The sequence below is a fragment of the Lytechinus variegatus genome, chromosome 1, assembly GCF_018143015.1.
Source record: "Lytechinus variegatus isolate NC3 chromosome 1, Lvar_3.0, whole genome shotgun sequence".
NCBI classification, from domain to species: domain Eukaryota; kingdom Metazoa; phylum Echinodermata; class Echinoidea; order Temnopleuroida; family Toxopneustidae; genus Lytechinus; species Lytechinus variegatus.
Window position 1 is genome coordinate 44,805,505 of NC_054740.1, and position 15,889 is coordinate 44,821,393.

Sequence of the window (15,889 nt, forward strand, 5' to 3'; positions counted from 1 at the left end):
CCTTCCCACCTCTCTCTTACCTTTCTAAAGTTCCACAACACAAGTAGTTTTCAATACCATACTTTATCCGTATTATTTATTTTGTAATTATCTGTGTTATAGTTTGAATATTTTTTGTGTTTTTATTACCTTGTGAATACATCGCAATTCGGCCTTAAGCCACGATGATGTCTTGATTTTTTTTAATAAACCATTTATCTATCTTCACCTTTCGTTACGGACTCCCGTTCTCCGAGAAGAAATATAAAGCACGCAATTTTCTGACAACACAGGAAAGAAAATAAAACAAAATATAAGTCACAAACATCTCAGATTAATGAGCGATCTATTAGGAATGTTTTAAAATTGTTTTGAGGTCCTAACGAGTTAAAATATGTTTTATATACCTTTCGCTAAGAACTCTCTAAAAAAAAAAAAAAAATGAAGCTACAGCCAAAGCAAGTGATACCTCCTTCGTCATAAGGTACATTGCGTAATACCTTGGGTGGAGCAGCTGAGCTAGATCTGTCATCAGGACACTCGACAACAAATTTAGATATAATCTGTCAAGATTTGCTGAACCATTAAATCAGGTAAACATGAGATAAAAATCGTTTCTCTTGGGTCTCATTTGGGCAACCACTACTGAGGTCATTTTAAAACAAGAGCCATGTGAGCAATTGCTTTGGGAGGTGACGGACATTTCATTGATTTCTTTTTTTTTTCAATCAGCGACTGTACAAATAAAAAAAAATATACAAATTCTAATAACTTTTAAAGTCTTTGATGGATTTCCGTCAAATTTTCATCAATGCTTATTATGTTTTTCTGCTATGTTTACAATAAACTTTTTGTCAGGGTGAACTCCCACTTTAATGTTTGGTCACTTGAAAATGACGGTTACACTTCGTAATTCCGAAGGTTCTTTATTCCGAAGGTTCGTAATTCCGAAACACGTAAATTGCCTATACCTCAATGTTCGTTAATCCGAAAACGAAAACGGGTTCGTTAATCCGAACATTTGTGGCGTAATTCCGACGATTCGTTATTCCGAAGGTTCGATAATCCGAAAACGAAATAAGGTTCGTTGTTCCGAAGGTTCGTTAATCCGAAAACGAAATAAGGTTCATTGTTCCGAAGGTTCGTTAATCCGAAAACGGAAAAAGGTTCGTTATTCCGAAGGTTCGTTGATCCGAAAACGAAATAAGGTTCGTTTTTCCGAAGGTTTGTTTATCCGAAAACGAAATAAGGTTCGTTTTTCCGAAGGTTCGTTAATCCGAAAACAAAATAAGGTTCGTTAATCAAAAAATGAAAACCGGGAAAGCAGAGGCAGAGGCAAGGGGAGGGGGGCGGGGGACACTTTTGCCGTTCAATTATCATATGAGGATGGGAAGGCAAGGGCGGCCGAACGAATTTTCGTTGGGGGTAAAGCCAAAAAATGAAACTCATACGTCAAAATGGGCACTTTGGTGATATTTTCACCTTAAGATTATCATCTGCTTGAAGTCATTGTGTGTTTGATAGTGATTAAGTAGAGAAAAACTTTTTTGAAGTGACTTCTTATTATGGCAAAATGTATATTTAGGCTTTATTTTTCGGGAGAGAATATAATGAGCGAGCGGCTTGGTAAAACAAATTCAAAGGTGAAGTTGTATAACGTTTTTTGTGGTCAATTATTCTTAAAATGGCATTATTGCGAGGTGTTGCGCGCGTGAATCACAAGCTAAAACTTTAGGTTATTTAAATAAAAAATGAAAATTAGTTTTTAAAAATCTGAGCAGATTTCTGCTGTCATTAAAAAGATGTGCATCTAACTAAAGAATTAACATGAGCGCAAATGGCAAGCTTAAACATACTGACCAGAAAAGGAACCTGTTAAAAAAAGCATTTAGTGACCTCTTTAGGATGCATATTTCACCAATCGAATGAGAGTGCGAAGTGCAAGCTGAAATTTTTCAATATTCCAGCCTGAAAACTTAACTTGTATACTTTAAAAAGAGTATTTTATTTCAAAAAAACATGAAAAACGGCATATTTATTTTTGAAAAAGGAACTTTCCCATTTTAGAAAATATTAATTCCCCTGTTTTTTATTTCATTTTTGATGCCCCCTGCCTCCCTCCCGGAGGATGCAACTTTCGTCAAATAGAGGGGGGGGGGGCAATTTGTTTTAGCCATATTTTCCTTGATCAGCAGTTTAAAGTTTATTTTTTTTTTGTTTCTTTGAAAGGGTAGTCCTAACAGTCAATAATTAGCTTTATCCTTATAAAATAAAGTAAATATGACTGTAATAACACGATAAACCCTTTTTAAATAATGCGAGCGCGAGCTATATAGTTTTGTTAATATGATGGGCAATATGTTTGTGATCTTCAAAGCGAGATGCCTATGTAACTAAATTTAGATAATAACTGCTAGCAAGAAGCACGAACAGAATTTTTAAATATATAAGCTCTGACCTGATCTAAAGGGGACATTTTAAGAACTTTTTGCAGTTAGCCATGAAGACGATGCGTGTTTTAACCAATGGCGGCGGAATGTTTTTTTTTGGGGGGGGGGCAAAGCAAAAAAGGGGGTCAATAGGGGCAATTTGGTGCAAACGGATATTTTCACCATTAGATTATCATCTGTGTAAAGAGGTTGTGTGTTTTGTAGTAACTAAATTGAGCACAATTTTTTAAGTGATCACTAAAGTTATATATTTTTATGTTTCATTTCTGTGAGCGTAGAGAGCAAGCGGTTTGGGGGAAAAAGTCAAATCTGAAGATGTCAATTCACCTTTTTGGTTGATTACTGTTAAAAGGGCATCCTTGTGAGATGTTGCGAGTGAATCACGTGCTCAAACTTTTGGAAATTTCATGTGGGCCTAGAATGATAATATTGATATAGATATCATTTACCCAGGGAAGCCACTTCAGTTCTGAAAACTATTCTCCCAGTTATTATTATTTTGTTTTACAAGAATGCTTAGAATACGTAGAATATCCAGTTTTCAGGTTGGAAAATCGGAAAAATTTGGCTCACGTTTCTCGCTCGCATCAATTATTTTTTATTGAGCAACTCATTCTATTCCTGGTTACAAAAAAGAAGTATGAAATGTCCAGTTTTCAGGTTGGAATATAACAAATTTTAAGCTTGCGGTTCGCACTCTCATTATTTAGTTCGTGAGATATATATTCTATTCATGAGTCACTAAATGCAGTCCTTAAAAGATTACTTTCTGAAGCCTGTTGCATAAAACTTTTTACCTGAGAAAACTCTGGTAAAAACTGAAAACTAAGGTTAGTCTGATTTCCGCCATTGACTTTAGCACAGGGCAAAAACTCCTGTTAAAACAACCTGAGTTTTCTCAGGTAAAAAGTTTCATGCAACGGGCCCCAGGTCAGTATATAAACAAATTACAGCTCGCCCTCGCATTAATTCTTTAGAAAGATACACATCTTTCTCACGATTACAAAAAATGCTCCGATTGCTCACTTCACGTCTTGTTACATGAAATGTCTACTAGTTTCAGCTTGCGATTCGCGCTTTCAACATCTCACAAGGATCATTATTAGGTGATCTGTCAATCGACAGATCAACTATTAATTTCGTACGAATTTTCTTTTTTATTTATTTTTATTTTTCCGCCCTTTTCTTGTTAGTACTAAATCTCAAAATCTACATTATCAATTATCTTCAAAATATCATCAGATATGGGGACTTATCATGTGATGTGTATAAAGCAAGTTCAAGGTCAAAAGGTCATCATGACGTCATCTAGACGCCATTTTGTAAAATCACATTATCAATCATATCTTCATTATCAATGATCGAAAATTAACAATATTTACATCACATTAACTTAAGGTCAAGGGTCAATCGCCCATGTCATCAAAGGTCATGTAAAGGTCACGACGTGCGCGTACCGACGTGCGCGTACGCGCACGTCAAAATTTTAAAATACCCAAAATCACTTTTTGACCAAAACAGAGTACGAATCAGGTCATTTTAAGCATTTCAAAAATTTGCGCGCGCGCACGGTTACGCGCGCGTTCCTGCGCGTAACGGCACTATAAAACATAGGATTGCCATTTTTTTCATATCAATGCACCGATAATATAATTCTGAACAATTTGATACCTGATCAACCTTCTACGACAAGTAATAAAGGAATTAGCCTCCATCAAAGTTTACAGCATGCGCGCACGCGCGCACTAACCATAGACAATATATGTGCAAAAACATGCCTATACAAACTTCATTATAGCTCTTAAAGTAGTCCGTTGACCCCCATTTTTTTGTTCATATTCGAACAGAGTATGGATGGGAGATGTGATCTCATGTAACATTTGACCCGAAATTTTATCATGACGTCATCAAAATGGCGTCGGAACTCAAAATTCCCATTTTGCTACTTATGACGTCATCATAATTATGCAAATTTGACTCTAACTCTGTTAATATCAGTCAATTTTCGCTCAGTTTTCAATATATTGTAGCTGAGGACATACTCTTTCTAATTTGATGGCTTAATTCACTTTTAAAGGAATGAATCATCCTGAAATATGGCAAGTTATAGAGGCATGACATTTTCGCTCATTTTGTGTGCAATCTCTATGGGAAATGACTTTTTATCAAAACTGGATTTTACATTCCTCTATTTCGCGAGCCATATCTCCATTTCTGTTTGTTGGTTTTCTCTGATCTTTGAGTATGTTGTAGCTGAGATTTTAAGCTATCGCATATGTGGTCTCCATTTTCCGATCAGATGCCGGGATCATGCCCGTATTTCACCTGCAAAATTGGATTTCAGATCCTCTCGTTTTGCTTATGTGTTATGTCTATGGGAAGTGTGTAGCTCAATGGGTAAGGCATCAGACTTCCGTCCTTATGGTCCCCGGTTCGAACCCATAAGTGGACATAAATTTTTGTTCTTTTTTTTCTTTTCAACATTTCGCAAATGTTCCTTTATCACCATTACAAGGTATATAAGTCCAAATATCGCACAATTAACTAGATTAAAATCGTTTTTAATGAGCCTATAGCATGTACAATGTGTATCGCCTACACCTACATGTATTTCACATATTCTCATTTCCCTCTTTTTCAAGAGTATTCAACATATTCTTTTCGTAAGAAAAGTTCAGTTTTCATCATGATGATCATATTTATCTCAATAAACACGCTGATTGTCTTCGTGATCATAAAATCAGAGACAGATCACCTAATTCGTCCTCATGACGAATTAAAATTCTAGTTAGTATTATTTTTATTACCAGCAGAAGCTGTTATTAAAAATGACATCCCCTCCAATACAAATCCTATTATCTAGAGGTTGCTCGCACGCTTCCAACACACTTGATCCCCTGCATCTTTAATGAAACCATTTGCTTATAGGAGCAATTGCTCAGATAAAATCGAAATTAGCCTATGCTTGATCAGGGCGCCATTCTTAATGAAATACATGCTTTGGCCCCAACACATGCACGTATCATCGATCGTTATTACTATCATTGCATAATATCGTGTAATCTTGTAATGACAACATCGTTTTTGTTACCAAAATGAATTATTTTCATTTTCAGAAATACGAACCTTATTTAATTTTCGGATTAACGAACCTTATTTCGTTTTCGGATTAACGAACCTTATTTCGTTTTCGGATTAACGAACCTTCGGAATTACGAACCTTATTTCATTTTCGGGTTAACGAACCTTCGGAATTACGAACCTTATTTCGTTTTCGGATTAACGAACCTTCGGAATTGCGAACCTTATTTTGTTTTCGAATTAACGAACCTTCGGAATTATGAACCTTATTTCGTTTTCGGATTAACGAACCTTCGGAATTACGAACCTTATTTCGTTTTCAGATTGACGAACCTTCGGAATTACGAACCTTCGGAAATACGAACCTTCGGAATAACCGAACCTTCGGAATTACGAAGCTTCGGAATTACGAATGTATGCGGAAAATGACACCTACGTATCACGAACGTGTGTTTTCAGTAAGTTAATGTTCAGTTGGGAAAATTTGGAAATATACAAAGTCACTTGTCATTCATTTTTACCATGCTTTATTTTTTTCAGGTTGAGACTTCGAAAATGTGTTGACCATTAAATCATTTTGCAATTCAAATTCCCTTTAGAAAGATGTTGCAAAGTCTTAGGCATATTTCTGATCTGTACGATGCAGGATGTAGGGGCGGGGGGGGGGGGGGGGGGAGTTGGTATGGGACATATTGATTAGAAATACCTAAACATGATTTTTCAAAGATATTTGTAATCGGTATGTCATGTGATCTCATGCCATCCCCCCAATCCCCAAGAACATCAATCAATAGAACTGTACACACATGTGAAAAACAATACAAGAAATTCTGTTTTAGATGAAACAATGAAAAATAAATGTTGAAAACCAGCAGTTAGCTGTCATATGAATACATTAACATCTCACTCGCGGGATCTCGATTTTTTCCTTCACAAAATCACCCACATATCGCACACCGTTTTAACATTTATTCACATTTTCTGATATCAAGAATGAGATTTCTTGATATTAAGAATTCATTTCTGATTTCGAGGGTCAATGTATTGCAAGAAATCATTCTGATTTTTAATCAGAAATTAATTCTTGATATCAAGAAATGAATTCTTGATATCAATTCTTGATATCAAGAATTCATTTTCATTTCTGATTTTGAGCGTCAATGTATTGCAAGAAATCATTGTGATTTTTGATAACAAATGAATTCCTGATATCAAAAAAATATTTATTTATATCAAGAAATGAATTCTTGATATCACAAGAAATTAATCTTTGATATCAAGAATTCATTTCTGAATTCAATCGTCAATTTATTGCACGAAATCATTCTGATTATTAATCAGTAATTAATTCTTGATATCAAGAAATTAATTCTTGATATAAAAAATGTTTTTTGGTATCAAGAACTAATTTCTTGATATCAAGAAATCGTTTTATGATATCAAGAAATGAATTCAAGAAATGAATTCTTGATATCAATACATCTAATAATTTTTTATATCAGAAAATGTTAAAATAGCTTGCCATACGCACGTCGCCCAAGTCAACACAGTACATCCAAGAATTCCAACTATTATTTCATTGTGACATGACAGCAGAAATTGAGAATGAACGTTAAGAATATACTTAGCAAGTAATAAGCAGGAAAATTATATGGAACAATTCATTTTAAAAATTAAAATTTCTTGAAAATTATCAGAATACGGTATCATGTAAAAATGAAAGGTTACATCGCATCGCGGACAGTTCAGTTCCAAACATAGCATGCAGGTCCGGCTCTGGCTCAGTTAGCTAGCGCTAGCTAGCCGCGCCAGCGCGCTGGCAAAGGTAGCGTGGCTGGTTAGCTGGCTGGAAGTTGAAATGTGCCAGAGTCTATGCATGGATATTATCCGGTCATCAAATGATAAGATAGTAGTTTGTCTCTTGCCACAATGATTCTGAAACATCCTATATTTTTGAGGATTGATGATGAATGATGCATTATAATTATTTCCGATGATTTTCCCTCACTTTTTATAATTTTTTTTTTGCTGCCCGTGCGTGTCGCTCGCTTTTTGCGCGTGACGCACCAAGAGCTTGTGGAATTTAGGTGTGTCGCATGCGACGCGTATGTACTACACTGGCGAGAACATGCCTTCATCCAGCTAAGTGCGTACCGGGGTAATTCATTTTTTCCCCTTATATTTGGGGTGCTATTGTGATCTCATTTTAGTACACTCTGCCTAATATTACACGGACGAGTCCTGGAGTGGTATTCTGAGGTCATTTTATCTTTCAAATATTTTATTTTATCTCTTAAAATGAAGTTGGTATTCTGAGATGACATTTAATCTCTCAGATAAAATTAACAATTTAATCTTGCGTATAAATTTTATCTTGCGTAACTTTTAATGATACGCAACAAAACAGTGCCTGCGTAGACAAAGGCATCGCGTATCTGGGTATTGCAACGCAGATGATTTGCGCCCAAGATAGTTTGAAAAAAAAAAAACTTAAAAGAGGGTAGGGGCTATTTTATCTCCGCGATGTTGATTTCACCAATATTTCTAGGTGAATTAACCCCAAATGTTGACATGAAAATGAAGAAAAATTATATATTTATTAAGAATAACACCTTAACGTTATTCCTGTACAATAAGAAAGTATTTCAGTAAGACTTGTCTTTACTAATATTGTCTTTGAAATGATGCTTGAAAAGATGCGATACAGACCTTGAAAAAAGATGAGAGCATTGTCCTTTTTGTTAAAAAGAAATCTCTGTAAAGACGCGCGAGCGTATAGTGCAAGCGTATTTGAAGTAAAAAATTAACGCAATCTCACTCCTTTGCCACACCTCGTGGAATGGATTTCCATTGGTTGACTGACACGAAAGAGCTATAAAAGCGCGTTTCTAATTGGATATTGATTAAAAAGTAGGTGTGTCTTACAGAAATAAAATGAAGATAAAATGGTTCTCAGAATACCAATTTGGAGAGATTTTAAGGCCATTTTATCTCACTGATTTTAACGGAGATAAAATATTTTATTTTATCTGAGATAAAATGGATCTCAGAATACCATTCCTGGGCTGCAACCCGCTTCGTGGCTCGGAGCTCCCTGGTTACTTAGATCTAAGTTAGATCCTGTCAAAACATTTCATTTAACACTCTCTCTCTGTTCTCACCCCTCCGCTTGGTTCGGAGATCGTCTGGTCCAACCCATATGTGAAGTATCAAGAAGACTGAATGTTAGTAACACATCAGGCCAGGAGATCACTGGAGCGGCTATTATGGATTTTTGTGATATAGTCTTAAGTCTAGATATCAAAGTTACTTATAGTAGCTGAGCATTGATTAGACAACTGGCAGTCGTCTGTTTCAAGGAGTTTTTTAACTTTTTTTAAAAAATTTCTCACGTGGGAAGCATCCTTGCTCGTTACATCAAACTGAAGAAGTGGACCAACTAGTCTGTATAAAAATGTCAATAGGTAGGCCTACCATCAGAACTTGTAATGGTGTAAACATGGTATGGTATGGTATATGGAATGGTATGGTATGGTATAGGGAATGTGGATTTTTCCTGGGATCCTCCTTTTTTCTTCTTCTCCTTTCCCTTCTTTTCATTTTTCCACTCCTCTTTTTTGTTCTGAGTTTTTTCTCCTTTTCCTCCTCTTCCTCCTTCCATTCCTACTCCCACTTCACCCTCTTCATCTTTTCCTTACCCCTATTATCATTCTTATTTTCCTTATATTTTTCTGTCCACTCCTCCTATTCTTTATGTACATTTACTTTCCCTCCCAACTCCGCTTCACTTTCTGTTTCTCTTTTTGTCCTTTTTTTGTCTCACCTGCATAGCAGAGGGATACTATAGGTGCCGCTTTTCAGACGTCGACGTCAACATCAAATCTTAACCTTAGGTTAAATTTTTGAAATGACATCATAACTTAAAAAGTATATGGACCTAGTTCATGAAACTTGGCCATAATGTTAATCAAGTATTACTGAACATCCTATTAGAGTTTCATGTCACATGACCAAGGTCAAAGGTCATTTAGGGTCAATGAACTTTGGCCGATTTGGGGGTATTTGTTGAATTATAATCAAAATTTTAAAATTTTTTGGATCTGATTCATGAAACTAAGACACAAGAGTAATCAAGTATCACTGAATATCCTGTACAAGTTTCAGGTCACATGATCACGGTCAAAGGTCATTTAGGGTCAATGAACTTTCGCCGATTTGGGGGTGTTTGTTGAATTATAATCAAAACTTTAAATTTTTTTTGATCTGATTCATGAAACTAAGACATAAGAGTAATCAAGTATCATTGAATATCCTGTACAAGTTTCAGGTCATATGATCATGGTCAAAGGTCATTTAGGGTCAATGAACTTTGGCCGAATTGGGGGTATTTGTTGAATTACCATCATAACTTTTAAAATGTATGTTGGTCTAGTTCATAAAATTTGGACATAAGAGTAATCAAGTATCACTGAACATCCTGTGCATATTTTAGGTCACATGACCAAGGTCAAAGGTCAATGAACTTGGGCCATAATGGGGGTATCTGTTGAATTACCATCATAACTTTGCAAGTTTATTGAGCTGACTTTTGAAACTTGGACATAAGAGTAATCAAGTATCACTGAATATCCTGTGCAAGTTTCAGGTCACATGATCAAGGTCAAAGGTCATGTGAGGTCAATAAATTTTGGCCACATTGGGGGTATTTGTTGAATTACCATCCTACATGTATCTCTGTAAGTGTATTGGTCTAGTTCATAAAACGTGGAAATAAGAGTAACCAAGTATCACTGAACATCTTGTGCAAGTTATAGTAGTTTTCAAATGCAGCACTGCTGCTATGTTGAATCACGTAATGCAGGTGAGACGGCCAGAGGCATTCCACTTGTTTTTTAATGAATCCTCTTTTTCTTCTAGTTCTAGTTGCACAATATATTTCATACTTTCTCAGTTTTTGATCTATTCCTATTTATGTGTTTACTTTATTTTGAGAACAATGAAAGTTGATGCTGGACCAACAAAAGTTTTTTTGAGGATTTTAATATCAGACATGTCAATACCTTAATATCATACATCTGTGATTACAGAATCTGCTGGTTGCCAATGGAGGTCTAGGTAATGGGATACAACGAGTTGAAATTCTCAGTATTTTCAGCAGTATAGGCCCTGTGGATGATGTTGTAATGCTGAGAGGAAAACCCTACTGCTTTGTGAAGTATAGTAGCTCATCTCATGCAATATCTGCCATTCAACGACTAAATGGATACTGTATTAGAGAAGGCCAGGGACCATCCAATGTTACACTCTATCTTTCTTATGTCCAAAGTGGTGAGTTTTTCTACAGATGATAAAGTGAAAATTACCTGAAATTAATGAACCTGTATGTCAAGCAGATTTTATTTGTTTTCAGGGTCAATTTTTAAAAAGAATTCATTCATAAACAGATGAATTTTGTGTAAAAAAATATTTTAAAGAAATGAGAGGTACATGTATCTCTTCATAACTAGTGTATCATCAAAATTAAGAAATAGAAATCATTAACTACTTAAAAATTGGGCCAAGTAGTAAAGGTTGTTCTACTCCTTGTGTGAAAGCACCAAACATCCCCTTGTAGGTATCAAATTTGCTTTTGCTTGAAATCTTCAGCCACAATTCAATTAAAATTGTTTATATTTTGTTTAATAAATATCAAATTCTGAGATTCAAATTCATTCAACAAAAACTAAAGTTGCATGAATGTATCTCTCTTTATATATACATGTTTGATTTATTGTATTTTATCATGTCTATAGTCCAGTAATGTAGAGAGGTACTCAATTTTCATCTTGATGGATGTAATTATATGGATGTTTGGTCTGGCATGTTCTATCTGATTGGTTTAAGCCATGAGGAAAATGGATTATCTTTCCAGCTCTGCCCCCCCCCCACTGTGGTTCTTCTGTTTTAGGCTGCACTCTTTGTTTTTTTTTTTAATTAAATTTTCTTGTTTGATTGTTTTGATTGACAGTACCAGTTGATAAGCCTCAGGCCTTGGTACCACCAATAGGTCTTGTGATTATACCTGACTTCATAGATGAAAGATTGGAACATAAATTAGTGAATAGCATTGATTGGCAAAGTTCTTCAGAGAAAGGTAACTGTATTCTTATTTGCTTATTAATTGATAATGATATTTTTTTATCTATTTCAATTGATTTGTTGAATTAAATCCACCCACCATAGAAAGCTGTGTATGTTTACATGTTTCTTCTTTTAATAATCCTATTGCTTCACACCATTAAAAAAAAATTCTTTGCCCAGTTTGATTGACTGTACAGTGGACTGCTAACTTTTAATCATTTTTCATTCACAATACACATAGATTGGATTAAGTCTGTTTGAAATACACCCAAGCTTAATAGTGATATGTGTATCGCTTATTTCAGTATACACAAAAAGCCTTTTGATGGGATAAACAAATCACAAGGTATTCATTAAAGTTGTATTCTGAAATTAATGTGGCACAGGAGGGATAATGGCCCAAAGAATTAAAAACAATAATTTTCATGAAGAATTGTTTGTGTTGTTACATATACAAAGGGCAATTCTTGATGATCAAAGAAATGGGATTATGAAAAGGGCTTGCAATTGTTTTCATCATGAACGTAGTCCTATGCTGGCTAAACGTTCATCTTTGAGTCCCCATTATCTCCATTAGCCTCATTAAAAAGAAAGTACATTTAGTATCTGAACTTGTGTTGCATTTGTGCAAAATGTTAATTTGGAAAGTACTAATCAAATTGTTTGAATTCCCTCACAGTAAACCAGAGTTTGAAGCATCGTAAGGTAAAACATCACGGCTATGAATTCAAATACACTACCAACAATATAGATAGAGATCAGCCTTTACCAGGAGGAATGCCAAAACTATATGATCATGTGATTAATAGGATCATGGAAACCGGCCATGTGCAGTTCAAACCGGATCAGCTCACTATCAACCAGTATCAACCAGGTCAAGGTAATTATGTGGTATATTGAAATTACCGTCTGTATTGTTCAAACTGCTAGTTATTGCTTTCTGAAGGCAAGAAAATGGTTTAAGCACAAGTTAAGCATACACAATAAAGCAATTGGTTTTAGCACAAGTTAAGCATACAAAATAAAGCATACAAAATAAAGCATTAAAGCAATTGCTAAAGTAGAGCTTCCAAGTCTCCTGCATCCTGCGGGAGAATACTGGATTTAGATCCAATCTCCTGTTCTCCCGACCCATGCCAAAATCTCCCGGATAATCATGATTTTTAGCTGTTAAAGGTAAATGCTAGTTTTGGTAACGATATCAAAATGAGTTCGTACAGAATCCAATGAAATGACCACCAAAGTGTCTGTTTGTATAAAACGCATGTGCCAAAGGATTCTGGAAGAAATTGTGTAATTGCTGAGAAATCAGCAAATAAGCACAGGATTCGGGTAGAGCAAGCAATAAATACATTGTCTCACGTGCTCTCATCTGTGTTTGGGATCTTCGGTGTGAACATTTTTCAACATAGATTTCAAGATTTCACAAAGTTCAGTTAATGTAACTGTACCAGATCTAGATCCTCATTGATATACTGACAATTAAGCCTTGTTTTACAGACTTTCTCATGAAATCAGTGTTTACTGCAACTACTGGAATTTCTCTTTAAATTGTAAAATTCATACAAACGACTGTTTTACGAGTCTAGCATGTTCAACTCCCTTTACACCCACGTGGAACCTCCTTATCACATTTTCATTTTACCCAGTAGCTTTTACCAGTTTTTGTATGATTGTACATTGATTTCCAATGTTAATGAAGATAATTTTACCGAACGACTGGTAAATTAGTCTAACAAGCTTTTTTTCTTTCTGGTTCTGCAATATGTGCGATGGAAACACTTCAGCGGCACTCCATGCACATGCCCCCCGACGCTCCCCGGCCCCGATGCGGCCCTGCCTGGTCTCCAGCAGACCGCGCCACGGCAGGAGGCTATGCGAGAAGGGAGGTCCACGAGCACTGCGATGAGCTCCCGGCTCCCAGGGTTAGCCTGGCACTGGCTGGCTGTACGTGCCTTGCAACAAAAAGGCAATTTTCTCAGGAATCCCTCGGCCCTCAGAGACTTTAAACAGGCCACATATACCCGGTTTGTCTTTACACTTACAGAGCCAGGCAAGCTCATCTACCACTACTGCAGCCCCTTCCCCCTTTGGACAATAAAGGTATTTTCATGTTGAATACCTTCTTTTATGAATCATGCTATGTTCTACTGTATTGCCTGAAGCTTGAAGTATATTTTTAGTCAATGACAATTCATGAAATCTCTCTATGTGCATTTAAATCTATGTGCCAAAAGTTTTGATGGTTTAGACAGCTGTCAGATACTGTCGAATGTTGTTTCATAGTGTTGTTTTGCTACCAAAACACCCGTCCGTGGGAAGCTTCGCCACGCGCTCCCTCACTAAATCATACCTCTGTGAAATCTTCTGGATTCTATCATCCTAATGCTGGCAGCTCTAGCTAAAGGCATGATCTTTTGCTTGGCTAGCAATTGGTTGTGCTTAATACATTTGACTGATAGTGTCTTCCTTCATATTGTTGTGGGATTTTCTCATTCCCTGCAACTAACAGGTGATCGATTGTTGCATACTTGTTTTCCACACCAAATACAATCTATTTATGATTTAAAAAAAGAAAAGAATAGGGAAGCATATTTTTTTGATAAACACCTCTATTGAAATCATATAGAGGTTGATTCAGATCAATGTCTGCCTGTCTTTAATGGGTGCTCCTGATTACTTTTAGTGCACGCATGCATTTGATTTAAATTTTGCAAGTGAGTCATGCAAGCTTTTTAAGTGCTCATATGCTACTAACCTTATCCACAGTGGTTAGACATGTTCATTTGGTACATACAAAAATGAAAACTGGGCTTTTTGTGGTATAATAAGGAAAAGGCTGTGGTTAGGATGGTGTCTGGAGAAGATGATTTTGGACAACAGCAACTCTTACTACTATAATATATATTTCATTTGTATCGTAGTTTATATCAATAGTATATTCAACTTTAATTATATGAGTACAATGTGTACATAATTCATGAATCTTAATTTCTTCAACAAGAAAAATATTTTGTATTTGAGCATTTAAAGCATACCAGACCCGACTAGCATTCATGCTATTTTCTGGTTCCTATTATCCTGTAAACCATTATATTTCATTATACATGTACTTCTTTGATGTATGGTTTTTATGCTCTAATTCTTTTTTGGACAGTCAGATTCAAGTTCATATTAAGTACAATAAACTATAGACAAGTATGATGCTGTAATTTTTCAAAATTCTTTTTATGTCCAGGTATTCCTCCTCATGTAGACACACACTCAGCCTTTGAAGATGCTATCATATCCCTCAGTCTGGAATCACAGGTAGAGTTTCTCTCATATTTTTCCAGCTCTTGGTGTGCTCCTTAGGGAGTGGAAAAAGGTCTTACAATGTATGCCAGCAAGTTAATCTGCTGACCAGGGCAATAGTTATATAATATTGACTGGCCTTGAGGGGAACATAAAAAATATTGCCTGCAACAGAATCATATTGGCATGAGTCTTCAGATGAGGGCAATGTGGTTCTTTTAAGGGTAATATATTTGATAATCCCCAAAAGAAGAGCCAATCAAAATATTTATTTTCATCCTAATCAGACATCTAGAGCAAAAATCATGAACATTTAGATATTTCTTTCAAGAATATGGTTCTACTGTGTCTATATCAGGGGCTGGGCTCTGCACTTTACCATTATGATGTACCTGTACTTGCAATTATAAGATCACATCAGTAGGGACGCATATCCATCAATGCATAAGGTCTATTTTTCTTATTGTGATTTTAATGAGTTTTGACCATGATAAGTTTTTTTTTTTTTTTTTTTTTTTGAGGGGGGTTGTCTTGTCATCATGTCATCCAAAATACATGATCAGGGTTTGAACCATGGACCACTGCATCAATTTGTAATATCCCATTTAGCTTGGATTAGAGGTGCAGGTTGCAATGCCCAATTTTCCATTTAACAATAAACCTATAAAGTATAATAAAAACCACGAAAGTTAGGGGGAATGCCCAGGTAGCCCAAGTCTTTTCAGGGTATTTTCAGCAATATTGACTTGCCTGGTGACTTGCCTTGGGGCGATACAACATATCACCCAAACCAGATTTATATCACTTGAGTCGTAGACAAGGATGATATCCATTTAGTGAGGGTGATTTTGCCCCCAGCTAGTCAATATTGCTGTTATTAACCAAATCAGACATCGAGAGCAAAAATCATGAAAATTTAGATACTTGAGAGTTGAAGAACAGGAATCTATTTTGCCATGTTGAGC

General features: G+C 35.8%; 1 protein-coding gene across 1 annotated transcript in view; it reads left to right on the top strand.

Annotated features, from left to right (window-relative positions):
* Positions 1-15,889, top strand: part of LOC121415029 (alkylated DNA repair protein alkB homolog 8-like) — a 55,201-nt gene that overhangs the window by 19,787 nt on the left and 19,525 nt on the right. Inside the window, exons 2-5 of the mRNA XM_041608089.1 lie at positions 10,598-10,838; positions 11,518-11,643; positions 12,310-12,510; positions 14,869-14,939. Coding sequence (XP_041464023.1) covers positions 10,598-10,838; positions 11,518-11,643; positions 12,310-12,510; positions 14,869-14,939 — 639 coding nt within the window. The remainder of the gene's footprint in view (positions 1-10,597; positions 10,839-11,517; positions 11,644-12,309; positions 12,511-14,868; positions 14,940-15,889) is intronic.